At 39.6% G+C, this 12,788-nt stretch overlaps 1 protein-coding gene across 12 annotated transcripts in view; it reads left to right on the plus strand.

The window, feature by feature from the left end:
• The window catches only part of BDP1 (B double prime 1, subunit of RNA polymerase III transcription initiation factor IIIB), a 53,663-nt gene that overhangs the window by 14,217 nt on the left and 26,658 nt on the right, over window positions 1–12,788 (plus strand). For 11 of the 12 annotated variants that reach the window (XM_033520324.1, XM_033520325.1, XM_015653634.2 and 8 more), the window contains exons 13-23: window positions 2,362–2,438; window positions 4,446–4,590; window positions 4,756–4,832; window positions 5,403–5,562; window positions 5,973–6,055; window positions 7,206–7,437; window positions 8,513–8,697; window positions 9,357–9,570; window positions 10,068–10,255; window positions 10,819–10,990; window positions 12,298–12,413. In XM_033520324.1, the coding sequence (XP_033376215.1) occupies window positions 2,362–2,438; window positions 4,446–4,590; window positions 4,756–4,832; window positions 5,403–5,562; window positions 5,973–6,055; window positions 7,206–7,437; window positions 8,513–8,697; window positions 9,357–9,570; window positions 10,068–10,255; window positions 10,819–10,990; window positions 12,298–12,413 (1,649 nt within the window). The remainder of the gene's footprint in view (window positions 1–2,361; window positions 2,439–4,445; window positions 4,591–4,755; window positions 4,833–5,402; window positions 5,563–5,972; window positions 6,056–7,205; window positions 7,438–8,512; window positions 8,698–9,356; window positions 9,571–10,067; window positions 10,256–10,818; window positions 10,991–12,297; window positions 12,414–12,788) is intronic. The other variant, XM_033520327.1, reaches the window with a different exon arrangement.

The following is a 12,788-nucleotide window of genomic DNA, read 5'->3' on the forward strand; positions in this document are numbered from 1 at the left end:
ATTTTGCTTTTATGTAGCTCTTCTTAAGGTCTTGCCTCTGATCATTAAAAGTGATTTGTAAATCAAAGCCTTTTCTTGGTTGTTTTTGTGATGTTTTCACTACCAGGTAGAAAACAATCAACAGGCCTATGAACATCACCAAAATTGAAATACTATCCTGGGCTTAATGGGCTGTCCATTAACCTAAGTGTATGCATGTCTGACTTACCTCATAGACAATTTAAATAGCTGAACAGTTTATTCAGAAGTGGAGGACTGCCATATGAACAGCTAGGCCTTGGAGCAGGATTTTCCTGGCATATGCTTACTGGCACTGTGTTGGAAACTGATTTGAGTGGAATGTGCATTGGGTCGTTTCTGCTGCTTCACAAATGATCTAGATTATGGAGTGGGTTGTAACCTCAGCAAGTCTACAGATAAACCAGATCTAGAAGGAATTGCTAAAACACCACCCAAAGGTTACACTGGCCTCCAGAGGGACCTGTAGAGGTTGGAGAAATGGGCTAATGGGAACCTCAGGAAGTTCTGCAGGGCGAGATGCAAAGTCCTGCACCAGGGGAGGAGCAACCCAAGGCACCAACACATGCTGCAAGCCACCCAGATGGAAAGCAGCTTTGCAGAAAAGAACCTGGCTGTCCTGGTGGTCTCCGAGTCGAATACGAACCATGAAGGTGCTGTGGCTGGACAAACAGCTAATGGTGACCTGGGTGCAGCAGAAGTGCTACCAGCAGGCCAAGGGAGGTGATCCTTGTCCCTTGGTCAGCACTGATGAAGCCACACCTGGAGGACTGACCAGTTCTGGGCTCCCTGGTAGGAAAGACCTGGGCACAATAGCAACAGCCCCTCAAAGGGTCACCCTGATGGTGAAAGAGTGGAAACATGCCATGACAAAAGCTCCTGAGGGAGCACAGGAACTGTTCAGCCTGGAGAGAAGGCTCGGGGGGTTCTCTTCAACAGTTCCACAAAAATCCAAGGTGAGGGTGCAAACAGGACAGAGCCAGGCTCTTTCCAGGGGTGCCCAGTGACAGGACAGGAGACAATGGGTAAACAATGCAAAACAGGAGGCTCCTTCTGAGCACCAGAAAATCCTGTTTCACTTTTGGCGTTATCAAGCACTGGCACAGGTGGCCCAGAGAGACTGTGGAGTCTCCATCTTTGGCAAGATTCAAAAGCTGTCTGGACACAGTACGGGACAATCAGCTTCAGGTGCCTTGATATATTGGTTTTGCATGGGCTGGTTTTGGTAGCAAGGGTCTAGGGGGTGGCTTCTGTGAAAAGCTGCTGGAATCTTCTTCCCAACAGAGCCAATCCCTGGTAGCTCCAAAGATGGACATGCCACTGGCCAAGGCTGGGCCAGCTAGAACTGATGGTAATGCCTCTGTGATAACAGATTTAAGAAGAAATCAAAACAAAAAGGGGTTGTGCAGTTGTAATAGCAATAAGAGTAGAGTGAAAACATGTGAGAAGAATAGCTCTGCAGATACCAAGGTCAGTGGAGAAGGAGGGGAAGGAGGTGCTGGAGCTGAGGTTCCCCTGCAGCCCCTGGTGCAGCCCATGGTGAAGCAGCTGTGCCCTGCAGCCCCTGGGGACCCACGGGGGATGCAGAGATCCACCCCCAGCCCGTGGAGGAGCTCATGCTGGAGCAGGTGGATGCCTGGAAGGGACTGTGACCCCATGGGAGACCCGTGGAGAGAGGGGCCCTGCTCCCAGGCTGGAGCAGCCTGTCCTTGGAGGATTGCACCCGTGGAAGAGTGACCTTCACTGCAGCAGTTTGAGGGGGCTGGTGCCCACGGGACGGAGCCACGTCAGAGCTCATGAAGAACTGTCTCCTGTGGGAGGGACGCCAGGGTGCAGCAGGAGAACAACTCCTCTCCCTGAGCAGTGGGAGCAGCCGTGGGTGATAAACTGACCACAGTCCCCACTCCTTGCGCTGCTGGGGTAGGAGGTAGAGCTGGAAGGAGGGAGGGGTGGGGCAGGGTGTTTTTAAGGGTTTTTTTCTCATTACTCTGCTCTGATTTGTTATTAATACATTCATTTTGTATTTCTAAGTTGAGCCTGTTTTGCCTGTGATGGTATTTAGTGAGTCATCTCTCTCCTGCTCCTTATCTCCAGCCGCGAACCCTGTGTTAAATTTCTTCTTGTCTGTCCCGCTGTGAGAGGAGTGAGTGAGCGGCTTTGGTGGGTGCTTGGCATCTGGCCTAGGTTAACCCACTACTCTTGATCAAGGGGGTTGGACCAGAACACCTCTAGCAGACCCTTCCACTCTCAAAATACTGTGGCACTCTTGTTTCTGTTTTCTTTACATTACAGCAGAGGACCATCTAAATTTATTGTTTCTTTTCTACTGTATTTCTTCCTCAGAATGAAGATACACATCAGTCACAAAAAGCAGCTGGAAATCAGAGTGCAGCAGAAGGTAATTCACAGTCTGAAATCATGTAAGTAGAATTAATTTACTTCGTGGTGGCACTTGAACTTAACCTGTATCTGCTCAGTTTAATTCCAATTGATCATAGGAGGGTGAACCAGTCAGGAGATTGTGATAACTTGTTTTCCATATTCAGTGAAGCTTTTAGGTAGAAGTTTTGATTATTGAGTAATAATAGCTTAGCAGTGCATTAGCTAAGATCTAGATGGTAGATGGGAATAGGGGGAAAGATTTTTCTAAACTTTGAAAAAAAAAAACCTAGTTTTTCTACAACCAGCAAGAGAAAGAGAATGAGGAAATTTTGACATATTGTGGGTAAAGCTTGGCTGTGAAATTTGATTTTTATTTTTTTAATGTAAGGGCCTCACTGAATTCCTTCCCATTTGTAGTTGTTGATCAGAGCTTATTAGTTTACCTATCATGTGTATTTCTTCTTTCCTATTTGGAAACTGTTCCTCTTGGAACTTGGTGCAAGCTTCCATCCTAGTTTAGGGCAAATTTGGGAGAGAACCTCCAAATGGGGTTTCCCCAGAAAAGCAAAATTCAAACGGCCCCTCCCCACAACTTGTTCGGGAAAAAAAAAAGTTTTCTTAGAGAGAAGTGGAAAAAACCTGTTTATTTAACAGAAATTGAATAATACTAAATAATAAAACCTCTTGCTGTTCAATGAAATGGCACATCCAGGAAGAAAAATCCTTTTCATGTGGTGTAGCTCGGCTCGCTCAGGTTCTTATCAGTTCCTCCGGTGCTGGATAGTGCTGAGGCCCAGGCCCCGGTGGGCCACAGGCCTGAGCTCCCGGGGTTTGGCTGGGTGTTCAGTCCAAAGCAGGTTTGAACAGATCCAAGAAAAAAGGAAAAAAAAAAGTCCAGGGAACTCCTCTGCCACAGCTAGCAAAAACTAACTAACCATAAAAGAGAAGCTCTCTCTCCTGCTGCCTGTCCGTGCTGCAGACAACACAGTCCAGGAGCAGGATACAGGGGAGTCATGTTTTTCTCAACACACACTGCGCACTTCTTCTTCCCCCCCTTTTTGCTCTCAGAGCCAGTCTTAAAGGTGCAGAACTTAATATGTAACATAAACCAGGTGATTGGGGATACCAGCATCATAAAGTCACCCCAGGACAGCTTCTAAGATAGAAGATACTCCAAAATGTCTGTCTTACCTGTATTCCTTTATGAAGTTAATTTTGGTGACTGTTTCTTATGTTGAGAAAAGGTACTTAACGAAGTCTGTGCCTAAGGTTTCCATTTTTGCATGATTGACTTATTTCATGATACAGTTTTTTAAAGGTGATTTAGACATGGGGTATTAGTTAATGCTAAGTTGGTTTTCATACTTCTGTCTTTCCCTTTTTGAAGGGCAGCTCACTCTATATGATACAGACAGTCATAGCTTTATTTGTCCTGTTCTAATGAGAATATAAGAAAAGGTAGTAGTTCGCAGTCTGAAGGTTATTGATAAGATGTAGGGCTGTATCAGTGTGTGACTCCCAGGACATGCCATCGCAATGGTTAAGGACACAGAGAGTGATATATGTACCCCATTCTTCAGTAAGATGTAGATGTTGGCAGTAAGACAACATATTTGAAAAAAGTTTCGTTTTCCATGACTGAGATAGCTTTGAAAGGGGATGGGGGGATAAGAGAGGCAGATGCAAAACCTTGTGTATAGGGCAGATTTATATTGTTTTTATGTAAAATTAATCACACTGACATGAATTGTGAATCCCTAGGAGAATAAATATTCCTATTTATTTAACAGCAGTAAATACTTCTTCCAAGTATTTTGAGGTAGATTCCACTGAAAGCCAGCAAAGTTAAGGTTTACTTGGTGCTCTTTTCATAACTTTGTAGCATGTCTTTTAATATCAGAACTTTTTTTTTTTGTTGATTGTCTTGTTGCATGCAGTGTCTTGGCTCATGCAGTGTGTGATGCTCTTGAAGTACATCTTGAACCATATAAGACTTTAAGTTTCTCTTTGGTAATAATGTATACCACCTTTCTTTATATCTTAAGGAAAACTGGAAAGTCAGCAGATAGAAGGCGCTTGCAAAGACCTAAACCAAATTTAGTGCGATCATCTGGAAGGAGGGAGACAGCAACACAAGACAAAATGGAGGCCAGAACTTCTCCTCAAACCCTTGCAAATGCAGGTGAAAAGGTCAGAAAGAGGACTGTTTCTTAGTATGTTGTTCTTGATGCTGCATCTCTTTGGCTCAGTGGGGATACTGCAGGCCAGCGACAGTCTTAGAAATAGCATTTTGGGAACTACTACTATGCTGCCTTCACACTTGTCAAAGACTAATATTTCTTGCCTCAATTACAGTGCTCTGAAGAGGATAGTAGAAGTAACAGAAATGAAGCCACAGAAGTAGAGAACAGGGGTTTGAATACTGCATCTCAGTAAGTATTGACATCACTTTTCCAGTCTGGTATTACCTGACTACAATTGTTAATTTATTCCATATAGTTCTCTTAGAAAAAGATAGCAGTAACTGTGAAGCTGTAATATAAATTTCAAAATCGACTTCAGCATTTTTTGGATGATATCAGGTGGTACAAAGGTAGAAGCTATGTACTTGTTTTCTGGAAAGCTGCTGAAAGCATTGTACCAACAGTGCCTGTAATTTGAGACGGGGAGAGTGATAACTATGGCTTTGCTTTCCTCCCAGCCTCAGTTATCAGGTGATGGCTCTGCCTCTGGTGTTTGCAGAAGCAGCTGTGGTATGCAAGCTAGTTGGGTTCCTCTCCTGTGTGACAAATTAATCTCTTTCTAAAATAGATAAATTGAGTTTTCACACATTGTAAGACTAAACAAAGTCTTGTTTCTTGTGTGAAGCAACTTGCATAACTTTGGGCAAATCTTTCTGAAGACAACACAATTCCAGTAAAGAAATCTGTGCAAGGCATTGTATGGTTAGATAGGTATGAATATCATGGAGTAAATGTCACTGTTGTGCATCCTTTGTGCAGGGAACCTGAAAAAACTGCGATTGCAAAGACAGTAGTTAGAGGATATCGACAGAGATTTAAACCAAATGTTACAAGAGCACCTGGAAGGAAAGAAGAGCCTGGAAAAGATGCAGGAAATGATAAAATATCTCATCTACAGCCTAAGGGGGAAACTGAGAAGGTATTCAATAAAGTGACATAACTGAAGATAATGTGTTAGCTAAAAAGCTGCTGAACGCAATAGTAATGTTATCTTTTTTTCTTTACTTTTTTGCTCCTGAGTATGGCCAGGAATTACCCACTTACTTAACCTGCCTTCAGTAACAGTGTAGTATTGCTTAGTAACCTCAGCTATGGTGAGACGTTATTACACAAGCAGTAGGTATCAGTAGTCTTTCATGTTCTGCAGCAAATACAACTTCTGGTGTTTGCGCTACTTTTTATTGCACCTGATTGTGAAATTTACCCTGTAATTGTTCGTTAAGCAATCTATTTTGTCTCCTCTTATGAACAGTTACTTGGTCACTTAGGTGATGCTGTACTTTTATGAATGTCACACAGTTCATTTCACAATACTCTATTTCTGTGCAGAATAATGACCAAGGTAATAGATCTGATGTTACCAGTGAAGATGCTGCAGAAAAAGATGACAAAATCCCACAGGCAGTGTCTCAGTAAGTATGAGAAACATAAGAAGATAAGTGCTGCTGTCCTGCAATTTACCATTCTTGTTACTTCTGGTAATATTTTGTAGTGTAGTAATTATTGAAGTTTTTGAAGAAACTTCTGCAGTACATGAATTGAGGGCAAAAACAGGATTCTTCATTAATTTATGAAAACTACATTAAGTATTTTCATTTTTAAAGTGGTACTTCTAACTTTTAAGTCAGTCATAGAAAGTGTAAAAAAGCTGAAAACTAAGACAAGCTTTAGCTACTCACTTTTAATAGTAAAATGCACACATTTCAGTGGTTAAGCATTTAAACAATGGGAGTAAGTATTCTTAAAATGTACTTGAGTGATAGGTGTCAAGTAAGTGGAAGAGAAATCCAGTATGTGGGCAATGTAATGCACATATTTATTAAGTGTTGCATTTTTCTTCAGTGAAGTGGCAGCTGTAAAAGGGATAATGTACTATGGAAGAGATGAATAAAAAGTGAAAAAAGCCAACCTTCTCCCAAACACTCCCCGACAAAAAAATCCCCAAAACAATCTAAACCAACAATAGAAATAAAAAACCAAAATCTCAACTTTTGAAGGGAGATAATTGAAGAGGATGGACAGAGATAAACTGGGTGTAATAATCTGCCAGGAAAATATTTTTGGTTATTTCTTTCATTAACCTGCTCTGTAGCTTGATACTTAATGTAGAAAGGTGTAGAAGAATCTGACAGTTCTAGTAATGAACTACTGATATTTTTGCATTAGTAAGATAAAAAAGTGATTATGTATTTTCTGAATACACCAAAGAAAAACTCTGAATATTTGCATATTTTTTTATCTCTTTATTAAATTAGGTCCATCTGCCTCTAGGCTAGGTAGGAATACAAAGAGGTCCATTATGGATCAGAAAAAGCTCTCTGTAGTGTGGTATCCTGTCACTAATGGGAAGAGGAAAATAACAGGGCAAACATAAGTTTAAACTCTCAGTCCCCAGTAGGTACACTTCCAATTTTATTCTTTCAGGAAGCTAGTAATACATTTTAGGTAAGTGTATGTTAATAGCTGTTTAAAAGAGAGGGGGGGGAAAAAAAATCACTTCTTAAAGTCACCCCTCACTTTCAGATGTGGCATGTACTTTATGGACCATACATGTTTTTCCAGGTCTAATGAAACAGCCAGTTTAAAAGAAGATGGCAGACAGATCACGTTGAATCAAACACCTCTAAAGAGAGGTAGAATACAGAGACCAAAACCAAATCTAGGAAGAGCTGTTGGAAGGCAAAAAGAGCTGATAGAGGGAAAAGATCCTGAAGAGGAGACAACTGAAGGTGGAGAAGCAGAAAAAGGTGTCACATACCACCAAGATGAAAACAATGATCCCTGCCTCATAAGTGTAAGTTTCTTGAGCAGTTGTTCATGCATGCTGTTTTGTTGTGTCCTTAGTAAAAGCCTTGGTAACAATGGCCTAGGTACATACCACATAGTTTGTAGGGATAGGCTTTGCACGCTATCCCTTTTTTATTATTCTAATTCTTTATTATTTCAGAATGAAGTAAATTGTCATAAAATTTCCTCATTTTTGCACTTGGGTTCTGTTTTCCATTGTGTCAGGTTTAACCCCAGACAGCAGCCAAGTACCAACTTGCTTGCTCACTGCCCCACCAGCAGCTCTGGAGACGGACCTGGAAGGATAAAAGCTGGAAAACTGGGGCTGAGATAAACCCCTGAGTGCTGGAATTAAGGTTTCATAGGGAAAACAAGCTATGCTCATGTGCAAAACATAACCAGAAACTCTTCTGCTACTACCCATTAACAAGCGTCCAGCCATCTCCAGGAAAGCTGGGCTTCCTCATACTTACATCAATAGTTACTTGGGAAGACAAAAGCCATTCCCCCCCAGTTTGTATACTGAGCTGCATGTCAGCAGGACATGGAATATCGCCTTGGTCAGTTTGGGTCACCTGTCCTGGCTGTGTCCCCTCCCATCCCTCCATGCTTCTGCAACTTTCTCTCCAGCTTGGCAATACGAAAAGCAGAAAATACTTTGGCTCTCTGTAAGCCCTGCTCAGCCATAATTAAAACAACTGTATTATCAACCCTGTGTGCAGCACAAACCCAAAACACAGCCCCATACCTGGCACTGAAAAAGCTAACTCTACCCTAGTCAAAACCAGCATACATGGAAATGGAATATATCTCACTTTGTCGTATTGTGATACCAGATCTGAAAAGAGAAATGCAATGAAAAAATGTCTCAGAAGATGAACCACTTAAAAGAGAAAATATGTAGAAAAAAGACATTTTACTTTCATAGTAGACATTGATATTAGTTGGATGCACAAGAAGCAAGGGAAATGTTGGTGTTTCTGTAGAAAATACTAAAACTTTCTCATTTTCCTCCTGCTCTCTTTGAAGAGATATTGAGCAAATATTTAATCTTAACAGAGTGGAACTTTTATTCGTTTTAGGATTTAACAGTTCATGAAAACAATCAGCCATCCAGCGTGACATTAGAAGATGTTTCTACAGATTCTGAGATGAACTCAATATATAAAAGACAGTGTTTCCAAGAAAACTCCTCAAAAGCAAAAAGCTATGAAAGTGAAAAGGAATTGTCAGATGTCTCGAAACAGGTTTCAGATTCCAATACCGGGTAAGGTTATTTCACTTTAAAGGAGAGAAGGGATGGCTCAAAGCTATCAGTATCTCTAGGTATTATACCATTTTACATTTAACCCAAGCATCACAAACAAGTTTGTATATATAAAATACATATTTAATCAAGACAATACTAGACTTTAACTAACAAAACCCCAAGAGCTTGAAAGCTTTAAATTCACATGTTGTTGGATGTTCATTTGATCTTTAGACTATTGACTTAATTTTTCAAAAAAATGCACCTTTCTAGTGCTCTAATGTCCCTGTGATTGTCTTCTCCATGTTGGTGCATCCCAGTAACCTTATATAAATCCTTGAGTACTGGGTCTGGTTTCCTATTCAAGTGTCTTAAATAGTCCAGTCACAGATATTCTGCAAGTCTGCTGGGTAGCTTTAAACATGATTAGAGGAAGGTATTTGTAAAATGTATATGTCATGTTAAAAGGTCTCAGCTTGTCTTCCAGGTCTCAAGTAGATGTGGCAGTTAATTTACCTGTGCTTACCTATTTATAAGATACAAAGGCTTTTGGTGATGATCACTATGTTATTATTCGATCTTTTTCATGTCACTAATGTTGTTATTGCTCTGAGAGCTGTATACAGGTATGCCATATTGTCCCATGCCTTTGATTGTTCTTTTGCTTGTTTTTGTAGGGAATCTCATCCTCAGCAGAAAGAGGAGAAAACTCTTGCATCATCAACTCATCTGCTGAGGGCACGATTCCAGAGACCAAAGCCAAATTTAAGAACAACTAGTAGAAAAGAAGTTCTGGATGTAAATAGTAAAGGTGCATCACAGAAAGATACCAACAAGGAAGAAAATATAACACAGTGCAATAGTGAATGTAGCATCCCTCCTGACACAGATGTAAGGCTTTTGGCTTTTTCCTTTAGTTATATTGGATCTTTTGGTTATGTGAAATGAAATACTGATGATTTAAAAAGATACTAAGTTAACTTTTTGAAACAAGTTTTTTCAAAAGGTTAAATTTTCTGCGTTAAAACTTGTGTACTTTTCACTTGGTCATATGTGAGGGGAAAAGGATGTCTGAAAATCTTATGTGTCCAGATGTCTTTCTGACCCAGGGTGGCATTATAGAGTTGACAGGGAAGAAAGAAGAAGTTTTAATAGAAAAGAAGGCAGAGAAGAAATATAGATTTCAAGCTATTTTGTCTTAAATAAAAAAATATGTATTTGTCCTGGAAAGACTAGGAAATGATTTACAGAGGAGTTTTGTAGGAGAGTGCAAAAAACCCACTGAGTTTTTCAGAGTGGTAAGTACCAAGCTTCATAGGTATCATAAAGTCTCCTTCTGGTTTATTATTATTACAGCTTTTTCTGGTTCTTGTGTTTACATTTTTCAGAAAGCAGGAAAATGTGAAGTCTTAAATGCACCAGAATCCTTGGGAAAGGAGAAGTCACTTTGCTCTCAGGTGGTTTCTGAGAGTCCAAGTTGTAAGTCCCCCAAAACATTTTCAAGATCAGAGGATGATGAACCTGAGTTCTGTCTACCTGAAATTAGCCAAGACGATATTTCTACTGCTATTGCAGGGTAAGGGCTTAGCTACTTTTCATTCTTGACTGTAACAATGAAAGAATTTTACAAGGAAATCACTGTGCCAATGGATTGCCATCTGGCAAACATAATCTAATGAAAATACTGCACGAAATTTCCATTCTCATAGTTTAACACTAGTGATACTGCAATTTCAGCGGCTTCTATGCTAAGCATGACATAAATGAGTTTTATAACTGTTCCATCATCTGAAAGACTGGGTTCATTTCATGTAAGCAGGGAAATACGAGTTTGCTTATCAGAGAAACCATGTGAAAATTGCTTTGGTTTTATAGCAACAAGTAGTGAGTAAGTTAATACCTTCAATGAATTGTCAATTCTGTTGTTGGAAGTATTTAGAAGACTGGTGCTTCCAACTTTTTGCTGGAACTTGTCGTTTGTAATTTAAACTCAGCTGAACTTTCAGTTCACAAGATTTTTCTTAAAAACTCAGTGTTTTTGAACTTAATACTGATGGACCTGTGATTGTATTTGTAATATATGTTTGTACTCAGTTTTGGATTTTTTCTGTCTTAATTTTGCATTGATGACAAAAACAGCACTCAAGAACATCAACAAGCACCTCTTCCACCTATCCAGCTGGCACGCAACAAGAGATACAAGCCAAACTTGGTAAGAGCTGTTGGAAAGAAGGAGTTACAAATACCAGTAAATGAAAGGAAGAAAAAGCCTGAAGCAGAGCAAAAAGATGAGCTTGACAATACTGTCATGGTAAGCCTTAATAAGAGTAAGGCTTTGCCTTCAAAGTTGGTTTGAAGTGCATGTTCATTTTTATGAAGTTAAGTGAAAACATTGAAGTTGCATTGCCTGAAGCTGAGACAATATATTAAATGAAAAAAAATTCCCAAACCCTGGTAAGCCAAGGTGTATTGTAGGTCTGCAGTCAGTGAGGTCTACAACTTGAAGTATTAATTACTTTATTTACAAAGGATCTGCTATTGATTGGATTGCATGATAGGAAAAAGTTATGCACATTTACACAAACTCCAGAATAAAAATGCATAAAAATTAGGGGTTTTTCCTTATTTCGTCTTTCCTGTTTGGATGAATCAAGTCTGTGTTGAGCAGTCTAGTATAATGGGTCAAGTGAAGGCAGAGGACACCTATTTTTATGAAAAAAAAAAGGGTTTTTTTAGTTTAATAAGCTTTAACCGGCATCACTACAGTATCTGATACTCCTCTATTTCATACGAGTAACTGACACTGTGATCCCCACAGACACTTCATTAGGGACTGTAAAAGGTGTGGAAATCCTTGAAAGCCATTTACAGTGGGATGTGTTCCTCATAACCGTTTTGTGGGTTGCACATGAATCATGTCATGGATGCAGGGATATTTGTGTAGACTTGTAGATTTGGAATAATAAATAATAAACAGCTAAATAATAGTAATAGTAATAATAATAATAATAATAATAATAATAATAATAATAATAATAATAATAATAGTAATCAGCTAAACTTTGTGGGAGTGACTGATGATTTGGAGTGCTTATAGTTGGTCTTCTTCTTGAGAATAAGAAAGGTACTTGTGTCCTGCATTCATCTCTCACCTCCCTTCAGTGGCACAGTCAGCTCACCCCTAGCTGAGATAGTTCCTTGTGGTTCAGCTTTGGCTACTCTAGACCTGTGGCCTGTGAACCATGTTCATGCATCTGCTCTGTACTGGGCACATTTGTAGAACCAGAGTAAGTCTGATGCTTCTCTTTACTAATCAAGCTGTCACAGGCCTGAAGTGGTGAAGGATATGTTTGAATGGCTTCTTTGTGGAACCAGTGTGGCAAATACAGATGTAGAGCTTATTAGGCATTCTGGATCTTGAAGAATCTTTACTCTAGGTATCCCAGGAGTATGAAGATTTCTGTTCCTTTTTGCATTTAAATTGAATTATGATAACATGATTTTTACTTTTATTGCAATTGAGAAAATAGCATAGCTTCTATTTTTGTATATAAAATATATGTTTAAAAGCTTACATACTTCTATTTTTCTTCATACTTCTTTTACTGTAAATTAAAGGGTGAAAACGAAGCTGTATTGTGTCAAGCGGATGTATTGAACATAGAGGAACAGGAACAACAAGAGGCGCCTCAAGTGTTCTCTGTTTCTGAAACCTCAGTGTCTGAACAAAGCAGGTGAGGTTTGAGTTTAGCAAAATTGCCTTTGAAAATCTTTTCTCTGTGCATAATGAGACACCTTTGCAAATGTCAGTTCTTCTGTTCCTTGTCTTTTGTCTTTCTGCAGTATTACATTTTCAGTGCCTACAAACAGCTTTTTCCAGGGTTTTCAGAGCACATTTCTTTTAGCTGCACTCCTTGTCATTTTTTATCTTGTACATACTTGATCTGTATGAGCTCATAGTTCTTCTTGACCAAGATTTCTTATTACCGGGTCTGTATTTGCTTAAGTAGCAATCAAACATATGAGATATGTAAGATACAAATCTTGCAAAATGTCAGAGTTGATTTTCATTGATCCATTCATGTGCTCTTCTATTTTACTGCCTCTTA

Source organism: Parus major, chromosome Z, assembly GCF_001522545.3.
Source record: "Parus major isolate Abel chromosome Z, Parus_major1.1, whole genome shotgun sequence".
NCBI classification, from domain to species: Eukaryota; Metazoa; Chordata; class Aves; order Passeriformes; family Paridae; genus Parus; species Parus major.